Genomic DNA, 20,409 nt, shown 5'->3' on the forward strand with positions numbered 1-20,409 from the left:
GAAAGGTCTAAGGGTTACAAATTTTATTGTCCATCTCACAGTACTAGGATTATGGAATCAAGAAATGCAAAGTTTCTTGAAAATGACTTGATTAGTGGAAGTGATCAAACCAGGAACATAGTTTCTGAGAATGATCATTTAAAATCTCAACCTTCCACCTCAAGTGATAGATTGGTTATTGTTTACAGCACCATTCAAGTACAAATTGATGTTGAACCACCAATTATTGAAGTTCCACAAACTGCTGACGACATTCCAGTAGATCAGGTAGTTCAAGAGTTGCCAATAACTTTTGAACAACAAGTTGAACCACATACTTATCAGGAAGATGATGGTACAACATTAAGAAGATCTATTAGAGCAAAGAAATCAGCAATTCCTAATAATTATGTTGTGTATCTGCAAGAATCTGACTATAACATTGGAGCTGAAAATGATCTCGAGTTCTTTTCACAAGCCATGAGTTACAAAGAATCAGAATTATGGTACAATGCAATGAAGGAAGAGATGAATTCTATGAAGAGTAAAGCAGTCTGGGATTTTGTTGAGTTGCTTAATGGTGTAAAAGCCATTGGATATAAATGGGTCTTTAAGACAAAGAAAGACTCATTGGGCAACATTGAGATATACAAGGCAAGACTCATTGCTAAGAGATTCACTCAAAAAGAATGACTCGATTACATAGAGACTTTCTCTCATCTATTTAAGAAAGATTCCTTGCGTGTTATTTTGGCATTAGTAGCCCATTTTGACTTAGAGTTGCAACAAATGGATGTGAAAACAACATTTCTCAATGGAGATCTAGAGGAGGAGGTTTACATGAAACAGCCTGAAGGATTCCCCTTTAGTGATGGTGAGCAATTGGTTTGCAAGCTCAAGAAATCCATATATGGTTTAAAACAAGCATCCCGCTAGTGGTATTTGAAATTCCATAATATAATTTCTTCATTCGGTTTTGTAGAAAATATTATGGATCAATGTATATACCAGAATGTCAGTGGGAGTAAAATCTGTTTTCTTGTTTTATATGTGGATGACATTTTCCTAGCAACTAATGATAAGGGTTTGCTACATGAGGTAAAACAATTCCTCTCTAAAAATTTTGATATGAAGCATATGGGTGAGGCATCTTATGTCATTGGCATTAAGATCCATAGAGACAGATTTCGATGTATCTTGGGTCTGTATTAGGAAACCTATATTAATAAAGTTTTAGAGAGATTCCGAATGAATGATTGTTCACCAAGTGTAGCTCCCATTGTGAAGGGTGATAGGTTCAATTTGAACCAATGTCCGAAAAATGACCTTGAAAGAGAAGAAATGAAGAACATTCCACATGCTTCTGCTGTCGGAAGCCTAATGTATGCTCAGGTCTGTACAAGACCTGACATTGCATTTGCTGTGGGAATGTTGGGACAATATCAGAGTGATCCAAGCTTAGACTTCTGGAGAGCTATAAAGAAAGTAATGAGGTACCTTCAAGGAACTAAAAAATACATGCTTATGTATAGACGGACGGACAATCTGGAAGTAATTGGCTACTCAGATTCTGACTTTGCTGGCTGTATTGATTCACGCAAATCAACATCAGGATACATTTTTTTTATGGCCGGTGGAGCTGTATCATGGAAGAGTGCCAAGCAGACATTGACTGCCACTTCTACTATGGAAGCCGAGTTTGTCTCTTATTTTGAGGCTACTTCACATGGTGTATGGCTTAAGAGTTTCATTTCTGGACTTAGAATTATGGATTCTATCTCTAGTCCATTGAGAATATATTGTGACAATTCAGCTACTGTTTTTATGGCTAAGAACAACAAAAGTGAGAGTCGAAGTAAACACATCGACATTAAATATTTAGCCATAAGGGAACGTGTTAAAGAAAAGAAAGTGGTCATTGAGCACGTCAGCACTGAGCTAATGATCGCTGATCCTTTGACTAAGGGCATGCCACCGTTGAAATTCAAGGATCATGTAGTGAATATGAGACTTTGTTCCATTATATAATTTTTCATTGTATGAACAATGTTATTTTTTAATGAAATTCTTAAATATTTTGATGTTTTTTCTCATATTGATGTGCACCTGAATTTATTTTTGAGAAAATTCATATGTGTTGGACCAAGAATAAACATAGGGTTTATTCATTAAAAAATTGTTGCCACATAAATTATAATGTTTAAGAAATAAATACATGGTAATACATGGAAGGTAATACTCGTCATTAGAGGGTCTATCGCCATGATTCATGTATTTATTACTTAAATGCAGATTATCGATGAGTTTAAAATGAAATATTAGATTAGAAGTGTGGACCAAGTGGGAGAATGTTGACCGTTTCTCATGGAAGCCGTTCGTGAGAACGAGTCTCTCGCTTCCTTAAGTTTAGGAGCCCTCGAAGTGGTCCACCACTCTGACTTATTCATCACGTCCATAACTGATCCCATGAAAATCTAAGCACGTGGGACACGTAACACTGAAGTTTGATGGAGGCTTCGGCTATAAATATTGTATTTGGTCCCCAGACTTACTCACTCAATTCTCTTCAGTCTTACACCATCTAAATAGAGTGAAGTAGAGTTTAGAAATACCAAACATCAGTGAGAAACTGCAACAAAACAATGAGAGCATCAATGACTGGAGGTACTGTTTTTGTCATTAAATTTGTCGATTCTTGTTTGTAAAGTGTTTATTTCGTATTATAAAATCGTTATAAAGCTTACACAAGTGGCATAAAGAAAGGAAACATTTGGTTACATGCAGTAATCATTTTTTATTCATACTACTTATCATCTTCAGTCAGTCCCATTTTCTGATGTGGGATATTTGAAATGACTTCAAATGTCTCCCATCTAAAAGACAATTACTTAAAATATGACATATAAACATATATGACTAAAAATAAAATAAAAAATTTATAATAAAAAACAATATTTTTTTTATTATTTTCCTATATGATTACAATGTCCGAGCAATCGAACACTGTATGAGAGGTCAATAAACTCAAATCTTGTGTACAAACATAATAGAGAAATGCTACTCTTACATATGGGGGGCGGCTTCCAATGGGGCTCTCGACAGTTCTTATTTTTAGTTTTTATATTTAATGATTAAAGAAGTATTTTTTAATGATGTTATAAAATTATTTTTAAAAAAAATTATTTAAAAGTGTTAAAAATTACATTAAAAAAAAAAAAAAACTCTCGGAGCCCCATGTGCGGCTGTACAGCCACTCAACATAATAATCACATTTACCCTACTGAACTACTAATTAATCTACATGTTTTTACCGTTAAAAGAGGATTTGGGCTGGGCTTTAAGGGACACATGGGCCGGTGAAGAATCCGGTTCGGTCCAATGAAAAAGCAACGGTACATTCGAAGAGCGTTTTGGAGAGAGCGCCGAAATCCAAATTCAAATTTTATCCCTTCGACCCCACTCTCCCAATACTCTCTTCTTCCCCTTTCCCTGCAAACCCTAACTTCCCAAATTAACCCCTATCTTTGATAGAAGAATCTTCCGCACTATCTCCTCGGTCCCCTCCTTCCTCTTCCGCACAATCTCACGGCCTTTCATTCCGCAAATCGATGGCCAAGAATTGGATTTGAGTTTCCTCGGATGCAATTCACTGACCCCCAAGTACTCTCCTGAAAAAGAGCTCTGTGAGTCCACGTCGTACTCTATTCGTGTTCTTGGCTTCGAACATGGCCTCTCGCAACCAGAACCGGCCTCCTCGTAGTCCATCCGCTGTAAGCTCTGATTACTTGCATTTTACTAATATTATTATTATTATTATAATTATTAGTGTTATTACATTGGGGTTGCTTAGTTGCTGAGAAACGGAGGCAAAAGCTTAGTTCCAGATCTTAGTTAGGTGTTGCTTTTTCTTTTGTTTAGGATGTTGCTTGAGTCCAAAGAGATTGTTTCTGTTTATGTCTCTGGCTGATTAGTTATTTTTCTCTTCGGTCCTAGATAACGAAAAATAAAGAATTTGGTTTAAAAAACTTTTCAGATTTTTTAATTTTTTCAACTTCAATCCGTACATATTTTAAAGTGAAAAAAAAAATCAATATTTTTTTTCAGAAAACAAACCATCTACTTATTTGCGTTAGTGTCGACGAAAAATAATACTGAAACCAAAATTGCTTTCACAAAAACGAAAAAAACAAAACCTCTTAAAAAAATCAATCCAAACAACTTTTTAAGACACTTTCAATTATATACTCCCATACGAAATAATATCAAAATCTTTTCACCGAAACATCTTCTCATTCTACCTACATACTTTCACAAAATCCAACACAAAAAAAATATATTATTTTTCTTCAAGAAATCTAAAAAATTGCACAAATGTTTACTTACCAAACATGGACTAAAGCTCATTTTAGAGAATGAGATATCTTTAGAGCTCGTTTGAATAGTGAGATGAGATGGTTTTAAATAAGTTGAATAATATATTGTTAGAATATTATTTTTTAATATTATTATTATTTTAAAATTTAAAAAAGTTGAATTCTTTATGAGAATTTGAGAAAATTATAACGATGATATGTGATGATTTCTCTACCCAAACAAGCCTTTAACCTATTTGCATGCCAAGAAAACAGAAGCACATGAATTTAAGAATGAAAATACAAATGTCTGTCATGTAGTTTTCAGGTTTCAAATGGATTACTTTGGTTTCTTCGTTTTTATGTTATGGTTAATTCACACTTCGTGCTGTATTTTTTTAAATGTAGAAAAAGGATGGTATCGACCAAGTTCCCTTCGACAAGCGTCGGAAGATTGGGTTGGGAAGAACGGTAGGACCAGCAAGCACAGGCCGTATGCGGCAGCCATTTGCTGTGGTTAACAGTAGGCAAGATGGTACGGGTAATAGTGATATGGGCAGTGCTGAGGGTTCAGAGTGTGGAACTGTAGAGTTTACAAAGGAAGAAGTTGACGCATTGTTGAATGTAAAGTTTAAGGGAAAGCAGTTTGATTTTAAGGTACGATTTGTTTTCATGAATTTAAAACTTGTTTTAGTCTAAATTGTTTGTTGGTTTCTTCTCTGAGCTTTGATATGGTTTTGTTTTGTTGCTATGCTTGGCAGGGGAAATTGGAACAAATGACTGAGCATATTAAGAGGCTCAAACTTTGCATCAAATGGTTCCAACAAACTGAAGAAAACCATGTTCTTGAGAAGGAAAAGCTTCAAAGTGTGATGGAATCTGTTGAAAAAAAGTGCATGGATACTGGTAATGTATTATGTTTATCCAGGGTAAATGGGGAAAAACCATTTTTTTTCTCATTAGAAGGTTGTGCTTGTCCCTCCGTGTGCATCCACACTTGAACATATTTATATGATTTATAAATCATTTAATCAAATACAAAATGATTCATATTTTGTGGTACTCTCCTGTCTAGATTTTGTGAAGCTTCTGAATTGAACAACTCATATGCAGCATGAATTGCATCTGCTCTGAATAAAATTACTTAGTTCGGTCAGAACTATTTTGGTTATAATACTAATTCAGTGTAAAGTTTTATTGACTTGGAGAGAATGGCAATATTTTTTCAATTAAACATAACCATTTCAGTCAGAAAGAAAGAATTTCATTTATACGATAAAAATACCCTTCATTTGATGGACGTGTTGTTTCTTGTGCAATAAAGTATCTGTGACATTAGAGTTATTAATAGGAAAACATTTTTTAATGTAGACTCATTTCTATTTTCTTAGAGGTGGAGATGAAAAGCAAGGTGGAAGAGTTCAATCTGATTATTTCAGACTTGAAAAAAACTGTATCTTCTTTGGAGGAGAGAGTTGCAAAGGAAGAATCAGATAAGTTGGTAAGCATTTCTGTAATTGGATTTTGTGTGAACAGCCAATACCTTTATGTTTCCAGATCTCATTTCTTGTGGTCTTATGACTAGGATGCGATTGAATGCCATAGAAAAGAAAAAGAAGCAAGGGTTGATGGTGAGAAGTTGCAAGCTCTTCTTTCATCAGACCTTGAAAAGGCTCGGCAGGAGAAATCAGCTGCTGAACAGAAGGTAATATATATATATATATATATATATTAATATATAAAAGTTTGCCTGATTTCACTAGGGTATATCAGAAATATTTTTCATTAGAATTTGCGGAATTGCTGGAAACTCCTTGCTGAGGGCCTGTGCACCCCCGGGATTAGTTGGGGTTTTGTTGTTGGACACCCGGTGCCAATAAAAAAAAACAAAAGAATATGCTGAATAATGAACCTTGCTTCAATGGTTGCGTCAGTTAAAGTTTGGTTGAACTCAGCAGATTACATCACTTATGATGCTTTCTCCATGTAAATTTGTTGGATCTGCAGGCAGCCTCCTTTGAGGATATGTATAAGCGAGCACAAGAGTATAATGTGAGTTTACAACAGTACAACAGCAAGCTTCAAAAAGATAATGAAACACATAGCGAGTCACTCAAAAGAGTTGAAATGGAGAAATTGACTATTGTGGAAAACCTTAGCAATTTAAGGTGCCACAACAAGGCATTACAAGATCAATTAACTTCATTCAAAGTAAGTTCTTCTGGGACGTATTCATTTATATGTTTATTTTTGCCACCAGTTTTCCCCAAACTTAATTTAATGATATTCAACAGAGTTCAACAAACTATTTTAGACAGGTTTATTCTTTTTTTTTTTTTTTTTTTGTTTTCTGATTCTTTTATTCATTTGCAAGACCAATGGCATTTCTCTTGGCTCCAGAGGTTTCTTTCAGCTTCACTAATAGTCCCTATGACTTTTGGTAGTGTCTTGATTAGTGTCTTATTCACTCTTATATGTCAGGCTTCACAGGATGAGTTTATAAAGCAAAAAGAATCATTATCAAATGAACTAAGATGCCTTCGCGGGGAACTTCAACAAGTGAGGCATGACCGTGATCACCAAGTGACAAAGGTTCAGGCTTTAACTGCAGAAGTGGTGAAGTACGAAGAATTCACTGGGAAATCATGTGTAGAGTTGGATAATTTGACAATAAAATCAAAAGCCTTGGAGGTTTGTTACTTATTGTCATACATCATATATTCCTGCCTTCACTAGTTGTAAGGTTTTGGGCCCTTTTACAGGAGACATGTTCATCTCAAAGGGAGCAGATTCGCATACTGCAGCAACAACTTGCTGCTGCAAATGAGAAATTAAAGGTAATGCTGATATTGGACAGGATTTAGGAAGCTGGCTTATGTTTTATCAACTTCTGCACGGGGCATCATTAGTGTGCTCATAGATTCTGGTGTGCATTGTGCATGTGCTTAATCTGACAGCACGACAATGTTTTTTTTTTTCATGGAGATGGTTGATTTAACTGCTTCAGAGACCAGAGCGGAATATGAGGAGCAAAAGAGAATTGTGCAGGAACTACATGATCGCCTAGCAGATACAGAACTGCAGCTTAGTGAAGGAGAGAAATTAAGAAAAAAACTGCACAATACTATTCTGGTAATTATTGTTTCCTTTCTACTTCAGGTTTTATGAGGTTTCACTAGTAGTAAAATTGCCTTTTGTTGCAGGAGCTCAAAGGGAACATTCGTGTTTTTTGCCGAGTTCGTCCCCTGTTGCCTGATGATGGTGTTGCAACAGAAACTGCTGTAATTGCTTACCCTACATCAACGGAAGCTCTAGGCCGGGGCATTGACTTGATGCAAAGTGGTATGGCCATATGGCAACATTTGATAGGGGGATTTTTTTATGTATATTATTTGTTGCACCTTTTTCAACTTTCCATATTGTTATTTAAAATGAAAGTCTAGTGATTTGACTAAATGCTACTAAATGCTACTAAATGTCAGCAGGGCAGAAGTATCCTTTCACATTTGACAAAGTGTTTACGCATGAGGCTTCTCAGCAGGATGTTTTTGTAGAAATATCCCAGCTTGTACAAAGTGCACTTGATGGGTACAAGGTAAATCTGTTTCACTGGTTCCCAATTATTCATACTGAGGCACTTGCATTTTCAGCTGATTGATATGTTCAAATCAAGATCAGGATTTTATGGCTCAACCTAAGTTAGACTAAAATGCAAATAAGATTGAGGATCATATGCTAATTGCTTTGGGAGTATAGGCATCTTCTGAAGATGCTACCACTTGCAGTGCTACAAATAAGCTTTTTGTTGGGTGATGTGGGACAAATATCCGTAACAGGGGTTTACACTTAGTTCTGCTTATTTTTGGTTTGAGTTGCATTGGATTTGCTATTGTGGCTTCAAGTGTAATAGTTTTAGCTATCGTTGGCTATCATTTGGTGGCTGCGCTGTTTTTTTGCCAGGCCTGGACTTGTATTATATAGTTTTCATTGATTACTATGTTTTATTTATAAATGAACTGTGCATGTTGAATAGGTCCTAGAGTTGGCTCTAAAATTTTGTTATCGATCACCTCTTAATTTGTATTAATCTGATGCTCGTGTTTCTTCTGGCAGGTGTGTATATTTGCTTATGGCCAAACGGGTTCAGGTAAAACATATACCATGATGGGTAGGCCAGAAACCTCAGAACAGAAAGGGCTGATACCTCGTTCACTAGAACAGATCTTCCAGGCTAGTCAGTCGCTTCAAGTGCAGGGTTGGAAATACAAAATGCAGGTTAACTACCAAGAACTTTTGCTCATAATCTGCTTACATTTCCTAGTGAAGCTCTTAACGATTACTGACCAACATATGTAGGCTTCAATGTTGGAAATATACAACGAGACCATCCGCGATTTATTATCAACAAATCGATCAAATGGTTTGGACATGTCACGGACAGAAAATGGCGTTCAAGGAAAACAGTATACTATTAAGCATGATGCAAATGGAAACACACATGTTTCTGACCTCACCGTTGTTGATGTTTGCAGTATAAAAGAAATTTCTTCACTTCTGCAGCAGGCTGCAAAAAGCAGGTAAGCGCATTAGATGATGTATATTTGGTATTCGAGGCTGCGGTCTTGCATTTTGTTTGTGAAAGTAATTGGACATTCTGTATATATTGTGTCCACATTGTGTGGCAGGTTTCTGTCATCCAACCTCCAGGAGTTTCTTATTAAAGTGAACTTTTATTATTTGTTCCAGGATGTATTTCTGCATGTCTATAAATTGTGTATACACACATACATGCACATTCACACATGCAACATATATGGTAAATTTATTTGTTTATTTTCATAGTCAATATGGTCAATTTTGTAAGCCTACCATAGAAATTGTATCACGATTCGTTTTTTTTATTGGTAGAAATAGTATCACACTTCTAGTGAAAAAGGAGCACATTTTATTTATTGTATGACTTTCTTTGAACTTTCATCTTAATGTCCCTTGAATGACTAAATCTAATGCTGAAAGATTCTTTCTATTTAGGTCCGTGGGCAAGACACAAATGAATGAGCAGTCATCAAGAAGCCATTTTGTCTTTACATTGCGCATATCTGGCGTAAATGAGGTGTGTTCCTGATAATAATGTGTTCTGTTAGTGCCCAAAGAATTCTCTCTACATTTTGAATGCTTTTACCTGTTGATATGCTCTCTTGATTTGCTAGAACACTGAGCAACAAGTACAGGGGGTTTTAAACCTCATTGATCTTGCTGGAAGTGAGCGGCTATCAAAAAGTGGGTCAACTGGAGACCGGCTGAAGGAAACTCAGGTGAATTTCACTATTCACCCCTTTATTTCATTTGTTAGCGATGTATATCTTCTTAAAATGAGTATGCTGATCTTTTGTAATCAGGCTATCAATAAAAGTTTGTCTTGTTTGGCCGACGTAATATTTGCATTGGCAAAGAGGGAGGACCATGTTCCTTTTAGGAACTCCAAGCTGACATATCTTCTCCAGGTGCGGTTTTGTTATTCAACTTTTCAACCATTTGATTGTATGCTTATACGTCATGGTGATGGGCAACACTGAAATGGACCATTGTCTTCCTCCAAATTTTGGTTGTGAAGTACTAGAATAAAATTTAAAGGTAGACTCTAGCTCAGATTTGGTCAAGGACAGTTAAAATGAAATGGGTCTTTAGCTGAGTTAACTATCTCATCATAAGCAATCTAATCTCTTATCCTAAGAGATTTTTCCAGAATTAGAAGTTAAGAGATTTTTCCAGAATTAGAAGTTTTTCTTACATGTGGCATGAGTACATTTGAAGAATAAGGTTTGGCATCTCTGCATTTTTCACTCGTTCAAGTGTCTTGCTGGGGTGGTTGTCAAAGTGAGCTTGTCTTTGAGTTTCAACGTGCAAATGAGTTCTACAATTACTGAACTTTGCTGTCTTGTTTGTACCTAACGTGATGCGTTTTCAATTCAATAGCAATGTTCTGTTATTCCAACTATCGGGCTCGAAAGTGTGCTTATCAGATGCTTTCTTTGGTTGTTATCATCTTACTCTGTTTGTGGCTTCCATTAAACATTGTTTTCTTTTCATTAAACAGCCATGCCTAGGTGGGGACTCCAAGACCTTGATGTTTGTAAACGTCTCCCCCGATCCTTCTTCAATTGGCGAGTCTCTCTGCTCTCTGCGGTTTGCTGCCAGAGTCAATTCCTGTGAAATCGGAATACCCCGGCGTCAGACAACAACAATGCGGCCATCAGATTCCCGTTTGAGTTATGGCTGACCACGTGCTCCACAGCTGTCTGCTTTTCTGGGCCATCTACAATTCACACAGAGTAACTGTTATATGTAAGAGTAATAATGATTGTAATGCGTATAATGGAGTGGATTGGTGGTGTCAATTGATTGTAGTCCTGTTTCTATCTTACTACTAACTTGTACTTTAGATTTATGCTTAGGGTCTTGAATTTATTGTTGGCCCTGAGAGAGAGAGTCCTCCAATTCTATATTAAAACGTTCACTACTCGAAAGAGTTAAAATTGGTTTTGTTGATTACGATCCTCATTGTATGCTGAGTGGCTTTGGAAATTCTCTGATTGGTCTGCTTGTTTGGTTGCAGGATAATGAATATGAACATAAGATTTTACAAATATAAATGAGGTGTTAGCGAATATTTTGAGCAGTAAGTTGAGATGAAATGAATTGATATAAAAGTTAAAAGTTGAATAAAATATTATTTTATTTTAAAAATTAAAATATTTATTATATTTTATATAAAAATTTAAAAAAATTATAATTATAAGATACGAAAAACTTTTAAGAGGTTACGTTTGGGTACTAAGAGTACTTCAAGTACTCTCATTACTATTCTTTATTTTATTACTACTTTTTACCTACTTTTTTACTATTCATTACTTTTTATTTATTATTTATTATTCTATTATTATTTTTTTATTATTATTCACAAATATTCTTAATACTTTTCAAATATTCTTACTATCTATACTAGTCTTAATCTAATCTATCGCAAGAAAAATATTTTAAAAATAAAGAAAATGATAGACTGACAGTGACAGCGAAACCAACAATTACATCAATTAAAAAAAAGGGATAGCAATTAGGTTCCAGAAAACATCATTAATTTGCCTGCCTGTCCAGATTAATGGATGAATTTTCGAACCGTTAAATGCGAGCCGGACAAATTCAACGAACCGGGCGGGTACAGAGCGACAGACCCCACGCTTGGCTCATCTCTGTCCGAAACAGTTCTGTACCTTTCAATCTAATCCCAACGTTTTCTTTAAAATTTCAAAAAATTGAAATCTGAGAAAAAGCATAATATCTACGAGAGTAACATAGAAAGGAAGTTACTGTAACGGTATATATTTTGTTACTTTTAATTTTTTATTTTTTTATTTTAAATTTGAGATATATGTAATTTAAATAATGTCACATTATATATATAAAATAATTATTTTTAATAGTAATTTATATTTATATTTATTCTATTCACAATAAATGATCCATCATCCCCTTGTTTTCAATGTCAGTGCCTGGCCAGCTGTCTTATTCATTTGATTCATGTCTATCCTGAAAATAATAATAAACTTTAATGTGACTTGTGAGATAAATCGAATGAGTTAGAACAGTATTTTCTGACCCACAGATCAAAAGATTGGACCCACTGAGAGAGAGAGCGAGAGAGTCCAAGGTGGCTTCAGCCTTCATGATACACCTCTTTTGCGGGGAGCTGTAGTCTGTAGAGCAATTCCACATCTTGTTACATTAGCGGCTGGTTCTGGTTCTAGAGGGGTCAAAGTTCCCAATAAGGTGAAGAGGAAGAAGAAGGAAATGGCCGGCCTAGGCGAAGAGCAGCATACCAAGTCCAGGGTTGTGAAGGTTGACTCTTTGGAGTCGTGGGATATGTATGTTACCCAAGCCACCAATAAAGGGTGCCCTGTAAGTTCTCTCAAACACTGTATTTTCCCTCGAGAAACACCCTCTTCTCCTCTACCTGTCTTTCTGAAAAACACACATAATCCATGCGAGTCTTGAAAATTATCCCTTCAAATCATCATACCCGCCCCCTTTTTTAGCAGTTGTTTTCACTTGGCTGATCTCGAATAAAATTTGGGTTATTAAATATGTTTTTTTGGGGCTGTATTTTAGATTGTTGTACATTTCACTGCTGCATGGTGCATGCCTTCAGTGGCTATGAACCCCTTTTTTGAGGAAGTGGCTTCAAGCTACCCTGATGTTCTGTTTCTCACAGTTGATGTTGATGAGGTTAAGGTAACTCGTCTAATCTTTTTAAACGATTAAGGATTAATTTGTCGATTCTGTTTCTCGTATAAGCACAAAATAAATGGCTTTTCCGAGAGAGAATAAAATCATCATTGGCATAATATAGCATATAGAACACCACCTATTGAAGGAAGAATGTTATGTTTTCAAGGGAGTGTGTTAACATACTCTTCTCATCATGTGGTTTATGTACAATTTCAAAGCTGGTTTTTTCCAGGTTTTTGTGGTTCTTGCTTGAACCATTAGAATAATCCCCGATTTCACTTCATCTAGGTATGATTCGACTTGTCTTTTTGTTTGATTGACAAGGATAAAGGACTAGTACATAATCAATAGCTGCAGCTAAGCCTGATTAGCGTAGATATCCATTCTTTAGCAGCATGAGTCGGTGAATGGAATATTTTCAATGACGATTGATCCACCGTTGAAATATCCTGCCAGTAATTATCTTTCTAGTAATAATCATGATCCGAGTATTCATTTTTGGCTACAGACCCTCCAACGATTTTTTTTTTTTTTTTAATTTTATTTGAGCCAAGGAGTATGAATCTTTGACTTGTTGTTTTCAGGTCATCTGATTTTGAGACAACTTTATATTATAGTTACTCTTTTTTCTCCAAGGAACCATAACTATGTGTGCATATCTACGCATGCTTCATCTGAGCAACTTTTCATTCTGCAGTAAACTCCTGTCTTTTGGATTAGTGAGTTACAGTGCTTTGCTATTGCGATATTATCTCCAATATAAATCACGGTGGTTTGGGATCTGATGTTGATTACGTTATTCTGCTTTACTTCGAAAATAATTTTCCTGGAGTTTGCATACTTTGACCAGGTTGTGTTTCTTTCCTTTTAGAGAACTTCATAGCACGTTGAGAAGCATTGCAGCTTAAATTTCAGCCTATCATAATTAAACATTTGGGTCTGTCATTGCTGTTTTACGTGCATACTTGGACTGATTTCGTGCTAGCTGATGCCTTTATAGAGACAATATGCTTTTATTAAAGGGAGAACAACTTGCATTCCTAGGGTACATCCAGCTTGAATTCTAAATAAAGAACACAGTTCGTACTTGCAATACCATTTGATGCATAGCCTGAGATCTCAGCCATAAAATTCTTCAAATTGATGTTTGGTGATTTTCTTTGTTGATGGAGATTTTACATAAGATGTTCTTGCATCACAATTGGTTAGGAGGTGGCGACTAAATTGGAGATAAAGGCGATGCCCACATTTTGGCTAATGAGGGACGGTGCTCCACTCGACAAACTTGTTGGTGCCAATCCAGAGGAGGTAAGGAAAAGGATAGATAGTCTTGTGCAGTCCATTTGTGTTGATGTAGCATAGATCCAATATAAGTATGATATTGTACATTTGTAAATGTTAAATGTGTGACTTTTGTGGTCCAAACATCCAAACAGATGATAAGTGAGCTTGTGTGCTTTGTGTGATGGGTGTGATTTCAATCTCACCAGTACTTTTGCGTTTGCTGCCAATATGGGTTAAATTGCTGCCTTTTTTTTTTTTTTTTTTTTTTTATCATACAGCCGGCCATGTTTCTGCTCCGGATGTTGGTATGGTTCTTGAATTAAGTGGTATGCCTAAAAATAGGAAAACTTTAGTAGAACATGAGAGAAAAAGTTAGCTGCTCGCCTGTACTCCTGTTTTTCTCTTTTTAGCGAAAAAAAAAATCCATACTAAAAATATTTGTAGCGTGGACAGCTTTAAATCAAGAACATAAAACAAATTTGCCTGTTAGTTTGGTTTTTCTACAATTCGAAAGCAATAACCACATTCATTGCAATTAGATATTCCTTCTGAAGCCCAAGCCAACAAAAATTTGCCATTTTTCGTTCTCGATAAATAGACTAATGCACGCTCCAACTAATGCGAGCTTCAAAAGGCCTAGCATCGTTGACGTTGTGCACTTTGTGTGGTGGAGATGGCGGCTGACCAACAAATCTCCCTGTTCTTGCTCTTCCCCACCACCTTTTCCCATTCACTACCTAGTGCCCCAACCAGCCAAAAACACTATATTTCTATTACCACAGTTAAGGATGTTATATTGGGTGATGCTGTGCGGATGGTGGTGTCTCAATTACTAGGTGAAGCCACCGAGTTGGAGTCAATGGAGAATCTGCAGGATAAGTTTCATGAATTGAAAGAGGCGGTTGGGTCTTGATGTTCCGGTTCTTTCTTTCTCCCTTTAGAAAGACTACGGAAGTTAACTTTTGGTTTTGAATTACTCTATATATCTTAGTGCTGCGAAGAATATTCAAGGAAAATGTTTAAGTGCATTTTTTTGGGTCATGTTCAGTGGAGTTTTGTTTGTATAGGAAGAACAGAAAATCGTAAGCAGCCGAGCTTCTCTTTCTCTGCCACCACAGTGGCATAAGGAAGCCTTTGTTCATTTTTATGTTTTTCTATTTCTATGGAGGTTGCAATTGCAAGACTGTATTCGCTAGATTATAAATGTTGTTTAAGAATTTGAAACTTCCGTCGATTCTGATTTGTTGAAACGGTTGGTAGTTTTTGTTAACCAGTTTTGGAAATCTAGCTTCCGCTTCTGATCTGTCAAGCATGTCTCGTTAAGCCTGCGTTTGGTTCCTTGACCGAACTTAAATCTTTATTTAGTTTCTAAATTCATCTCAACTCATCATTACAACTTTTTAAAATTTCAATATAAAATGTAATAAATAATTCAATTTTTTCAAATCGCAATATAATAATAATATTAAAAAATAATATTCTAACAATATTTTATCATCTCAATTCAATTCAACTCAACTCAGTTTAACATTCAAATGCAGCCTTAGACTTCTTCAAACATTCAAACACTAAACTCTTAAATCACTAAATTCATTTTAACTCAAAACCTCTTTATACGTAGGACTCACAATTTTTTTCAACTCAATATTTCTTTATACGCGAGATCCAAAACTTAACTTTCTATAAATACATCTAAATTTATTTTAACATCTAAACACATCTAAATTCATCTTAGGTAGCCCTCACAGAACTCATTTTATCATCTCAACTCACTACTATTCCAAGAGAACTCAATTCGACTTAACATCCAAATACTGCCTAATTGTTCTAGAACGTATGTATGGGTTTGTGCAACAATGCAGCTTCAGATGTGAGAGCTATTCTGCCTCAAATGTCAAATGAGTGCCAGAAAACGACTCAGCAGTCCCTATTCCACACAGCAAGTTACTTATCCATATTCAAATGAAAACCACAATTCTTAATTAGTACCTTAAACAGGACGACTTACTAAGAAACCTACTGATAAAAGTTATTCTTTAACAGGGTAATTTGAATCCCATGTTTTTCCCAGAAACATAGGTCCTCCAAACATCAAGAGCTCCAAAGGTAGTCATCAGAACAGTACTCAAAACCATCACAATGCTAACTGAGAACACGACAAGAGATGCCCTCCCATATCGACGAATCGCTCTCTTCACCACCACCAATCCGAGAAGTGAAGCAGCAAAACTTATGATGGCGAAGATGAGGGCAGTGCGCGTGTGCTCCATGCCCATCAAAACGTACTGGAATACACAGACATGGTGGATGCGAAGAAAACCATGAACGAACAAGTCGCTGCTGTTACCTGCACCAAGATCATGTCAAAGCAAAAAAATAAGCAGTACTGGAAGTTTAAAATGATCGAAGACGGATGGGGGGGATCAGAAGCTATATATATACCTCAGGTACTATCCCAACTTGAAGAAGAAGTGGGCTTATGAGCATTCCACCTCCAATTCCAAAGAAACCCCCAAAACCCCTGCTAATAATGCCATTCGTGGGAAGATAAGTTTGCTTGAAGGTCCATCTCTAAGCTGTAGGTCTTGATCTTCGTCCTTAACGAATGAGTAAATGCTTCTGCTAAGTGAAGTATTAAACATTTTAATCTAAATCACTAAAAATAGTATTCACTCATTTTTTTTTTTTTTTAAATTTTAAAGCACCTCGTGGTTTGGAGAAGTCTGATGTTTAAGTACAGTCTCCTCTTTGCATAGGATCCAGGAGGTGAAAACCATTGCCAAAGGAATTTGGAATGATGAGATAATCCAGTAACCCGATCTACAAGGTTCTACTTGGATTATTATCCCTGCACATGATATTTCAAACGACATATATGTTGAAAAACGTAAATCAGAGAAAAAATTAAAAAAACAAAAATTATTATAGTTCAATATCTCATCTCATCTTATTTGAACTAACGTAACGAGACCACGTCTTAATCTAATTTTCCATTTGAGTTTGTTCAGAGAAAGATAGATTCGCAATGATGTAGTGGCCGGGATATGTACGTAAAAGCTAGGCAGCCGTCGTCTTGAGTACTCCAGATATTTCTATTTCAAAAGGTTCTCTATGGACCATTTTTTTTTAATTTTTTACAGATACACTTAACTACAAATAAAATAAAAAAGAAATGTCAAAGAAACAAAATAAAATAACGTTAAAAGATCCCCCACAAACTTGCTCGATGCTACTTTAATTTCCTTGTGGCTGGTGTTACGTACGGGACCACGAATCCATTGGAATTATTCCCAAATTACATGGTTGCAGATCCATTGCTATGATTCCATCTCTAGATATATATTCTATATTTATGTAACAAAAGCTGTATGTCACTTTAGCAACGTAATATACCATTTTTATGACAGTAGTACTTGATTTTGCAGGGACGAACCAAATTAATGAAGTAATTATTATATCAGTAAGGTAGCAAATTACAAGTACTACCATGATTTTATGTCGTAATTAATGGACAGTCAAGTAATTAGCTAGGTACTTAATTAATTAGGATGTTTAGAAGAAAAATTATTAATTTGTAACCAGTTATTTTATGTAAAAATATTATTATTTTCTATTAAAATAAATCTATTTTTATTATAAATAATTATTCTTTTCGTAAACAATCCGTCACGCGTTTCTTATAGTGAGTGGAGCAGGTAGCAATTTCTAACCATCTGATAATTAATCACACGTACAGTACAAAGTAATTCGAGAAGCCAAAAAAGAAATGCATTTAAGTTCATTAACTTGATTATCGTAGAGAAGAATATTGGTTAGGAAATGGAACAGTCTTACGTACGTACCTGTCCATGCCCATTGCCACGAAGAAGATAGATAACAAAGAAAGAAAGCCAGACCAGAGCTAAGACCCCCATTTTCATCCATGGAAACCTCAAATTGCAACCTGATCCTTTCACACCCAAAAGAGGTTCTTTAGCAGTTTTGATCCCTTCACTTTCATCACCACAATTCTCATTAGTCAACCCATTTTCAAATTTCCACCCCCGTTTCTCCTCACCAGCTCTTCAGATTCCATTCTCCAATAAAACACACCATTTTGACAAGTCTTGAGGGTAGACCAAGCAAGAAAAGTAGCAAAGAGAATGGTAATGAGCCATTCTGGGAACACAAGGTTGCAAATCACCCCTATACTCACTCCTAATAGCATACATGGCTATATCAAAGTCGATCAATGTCTTGCCACCAAACTTGGGACTGGAGTTGCACAAATTGCACATAACATTTGCAGCTGCACCACCAGTGACCATGAAAGCTGAGAGACTTGAGGCTGTCTTGAGGTCTACGCATGCAACTATAGTCAGTATGGGTATGAAAAGCCCACCACCTCCAATCCCTCCTGCACTAGATATAGAAGCAGCTATGAAGCAAAGAACTCCCGCCAAAACAACTGGGGTTTCTATTCCTATAATCCGGTTTAGTTGGGAGTCGGGACTCTATTTGGTGATTCCTGATCCATTGGTAAAGTTTTTCTAGTAATTGGTCAATTCTGAGAGGAACGGAGATGGATTGATCCGTTGGTTTTTCATGGGAATGGCCGAATGGGATGAGAAGGATAAGGGGAAGAATAAAGCATGTAAGACTTTGGTAATTCTTCATTTGGTTGGGGATTGTTGGTAGTGTTGTCTCCAGATGAACGGTATCAGTGTCTTATATAAAGAACATGGAGGAAGTGTTGCATCACATTTGTGAGGACATCGACAGAAATAACATCAAGTCGACACGCGCGACAGGCAGAAAATGGCTATGATGTTTCTAGTATAGTAATGTCATTTCAAGGGGTCATTAAGCTGCATGCACCGTTGCTGGTTAACAAAAATATTAAAGAAAAAAAATTTAACTTAGGTTACGATTGAATGTTAAGATGATTTGTAAGCAGTAATAAAAAATAAAATTTATAAATAATAATAAAATAATATAAGGTGATTAATCAAAATAGCCAATCTGCTTTTTATACACCAACACGCGAATAAAATAGATCCCACGGTAATAAACAATATTATTGATTTTTAATTTTTTTTTATAATTATAATAGGTCTCCCAATAAATGTGCTGACATATCAACCTTGCGAGTAATTAATAAACTCAACTTTAAAATACCTTGCCACGGAGATACACATCTTTCGAAAAATTTATTTGAAAAATTGGCTTAATTGAAAAATTACGAGCAAGAAACTCAACGTTAAACTTTTTATGCTCCACATGTAATTGAATTAAGAAGTATTACGCGGCAAAGAAATTTTATAAAATATTATGTGTGATACGTTAGATCTATTTTATAATAAAAATAAATTTATAATTTGATATATTATATTAAAATATGTCAATTTATAAATTTACTTTTATAAGTATTAAAACATTTTTTAATTAAATTTTGTGCATTGCAACAACACTTTTTTTTTTTAATCTTTTTTTTATGAGTTTTAAATTTGCCTTTTTTTTTTTTTTTAAAGTGAGCGCAAGCATGATATTTCCGCGTACTAAAATTATACAAATTATTTACTTTCTCTCGACCCAAGATCTTTCATGTACAAGTCACCGTCGTCGCCTCACCACTGACGATCGAGCAGTACTAGATAACATTTCCTTTGGTATAATTTGCACGGAATCATTTATTTATAATGTGGTCGATATTTTCGTATTAATTGAGCTGATGCCTTCTTTTTCTCCTCTACATATAATTGAATATTTCGTGCACGGACGGCAACGTAACAACACACGACTTTTTTGGTAATATACGTATGTCATGTAAAACGTAATTAGTAAAATGGACACTTTGAATATGAGTATTGCTACAAAGTAATCATTGTAGTTGTGCACACATTATACACACTACGTGGTTACTTCTGTTCTTTTAATTATTTTTTATTTTACTTTTTTTTTTTTTTTTTTTGCACCAGGCCTTCCCCTTTCTCTCTTCCTCTCTCTCTCATCTCAGTCTCTCTCTCATACCGTCTCTCTCTCATCTCAGATTCTCTCTCTCATCTCGAACTCTCTCATCTCAGATTCTCTCTCTCATCTCGAACTCTCTCTCTCATTAGCAGCTCTCTCTCTCTCTCGCCAGTATGAGAGAGATCTGATGATGAGAGAGAGGAAGAGAGAAAGGGAAAGGTCTGGTGCAAAATGGGAAAAAAAAAATAAAAACTAAAGGAGCAGAAGTAGCCACGTAGTGTGTACAATGTATGCACAACTACAATAACTGCTCTGTAGCAATACTCCTCCACGAAAGAAAGAAAGCTGCTCTGCACTTGGCATGTGAGCTAAAGGCCAGAGAGAGCATTGGAAGCAAAGAAATGTGTGGCCCTCAACCTAATACAAAAACTTTTGAGTTATTGTATTATTAAGTTGGTGAGTTGAGCATACAATCTATATCATTTAAATGATAATATTTAATTTATAGAATTTAAATTTTAAAATTTATTGCCCAAATCATTAAGTACACTACAATAAA

The 20,409-nt window shown here is 35.6% G+C and overlaps 2 protein-coding genes across 3 annotated transcripts; both read left to right on the plus strand.

The window, feature by feature from the left end:
- The first annotated feature begins 3,408 nt into the window (after positions 1-3,408).
- Positions 3,409-10,883, plus strand: LOC121268184 (kinesin-like protein KIN-14C). Of its 2 annotated transcripts, none has more exons than XM_041172322.1 (17): positions 3,409-3,749; positions 4,740-4,988; positions 5,093-5,237; positions 5,723-5,832; positions 5,917-6,036; positions 6,339-6,542; positions 6,813-7,022; positions 7,094-7,168; positions 7,317-7,463; positions 7,535-7,673; positions 7,814-7,926; positions 8,445-8,606; positions 8,688-8,908; positions 9,363-9,444; positions 9,542-9,646; positions 9,731-9,835; positions 10,429-10,883. In XM_041172322.1, the coding sequence occupies exons 1-17, from the start codon at positions 3,705-3,707 to the stop codon at positions 10,609-10,611; spliced, it is 2,415 nt and encodes an 804-aa protein (XP_041028256.1). In that variant the 5' UTR covers positions 3,409-3,704; the 3' UTR covers positions 10,612-10,883. The 2 variants fall into 2 exon arrangements, with proteins under 2 accessions (XP_041028256.1, XP_041028257.1); XM_041172323.1 differs by having other exon boundaries at positions 7,817-7,926.
- Positions 10,884-11,878: 995 nt separating this feature from the next.
- On the plus strand, positions 11,879-14,128 carry LOC121268185 (thioredoxin-like protein CXXS1). Its single transcript, XM_041172324.1, has 3 exons — positions 11,879-12,287; positions 12,498-12,620; positions 13,827-14,128. Exons 1-3 carry the CDS (start codon positions 12,180-12,182, stop codon positions 13,977-13,979), a joined length of 384 nt encoding a protein of 127 aa, XP_041028258.1. The 5' UTR covers positions 11,879-12,179; the 3' UTR covers positions 13,980-14,128.
- Positions 14,129-20,409: the final 6,281 nt, after the last annotated feature.

The sequence above is a fragment of the Juglans microcarpa x Juglans regia genome, chromosome 5S, assembly GCF_004785595.1.
Source record: "Juglans microcarpa x Juglans regia isolate MS1-56 chromosome 5S, Jm3101_v1.0, whole genome shotgun sequence".
Lineage (NCBI taxonomy): Eukaryota > Viridiplantae > Streptophyta > Magnoliopsida > Fagales > Juglandaceae > Juglans > Juglans microcarpa x Juglans regia.

Excerpts from the sequence above, each read along its gene's own strand:
- LOC121268184 (XM_041172322.1), top strand. The coding sequence starts at position 3,705 with ATGGCCTCTCGCAACCAGAACCGGCCTCCTCGTAGTCCATCCGCT. Across the intron at positions 7,023-7,093 it reads TAAAATCAAAAGCCTTGGAG|GAGACATGTTCATCTCAAAG; the intron begins GTTTGTTACTTA and ends GCCCTTTTACAG. Across the intron at positions 7,464-7,534 it reads AACTGCACAATACTATTCTG|GAGCTCAAAGGGAACATTCG; the intron begins GTAATTATTGTT and ends CTTTTGTTGCAG.
- LOC121268185 (XM_041172324.1), top strand. The coding sequence starts at position 12,180 with ATGGCCGGCCTAGGCGAAGAGCAGCATACCAAGTCCAGGGTTGTGAAG. Across the intron at positions 12,288-12,497 it reads CCACCAATAAAGGGTGCCCT|ATTGTTGTACATTTCACTGC; the intron begins GTAAGTTCTCTC and ends GCTGTATTTTAG. Across the intron at positions 12,621-13,826 it reads TTGATGTTGATGAGGTTAAG|GAGGTGGCGACTAAATTGGA; the intron begins GTAACTCGTCTA and ends ACAATTGGTTAG.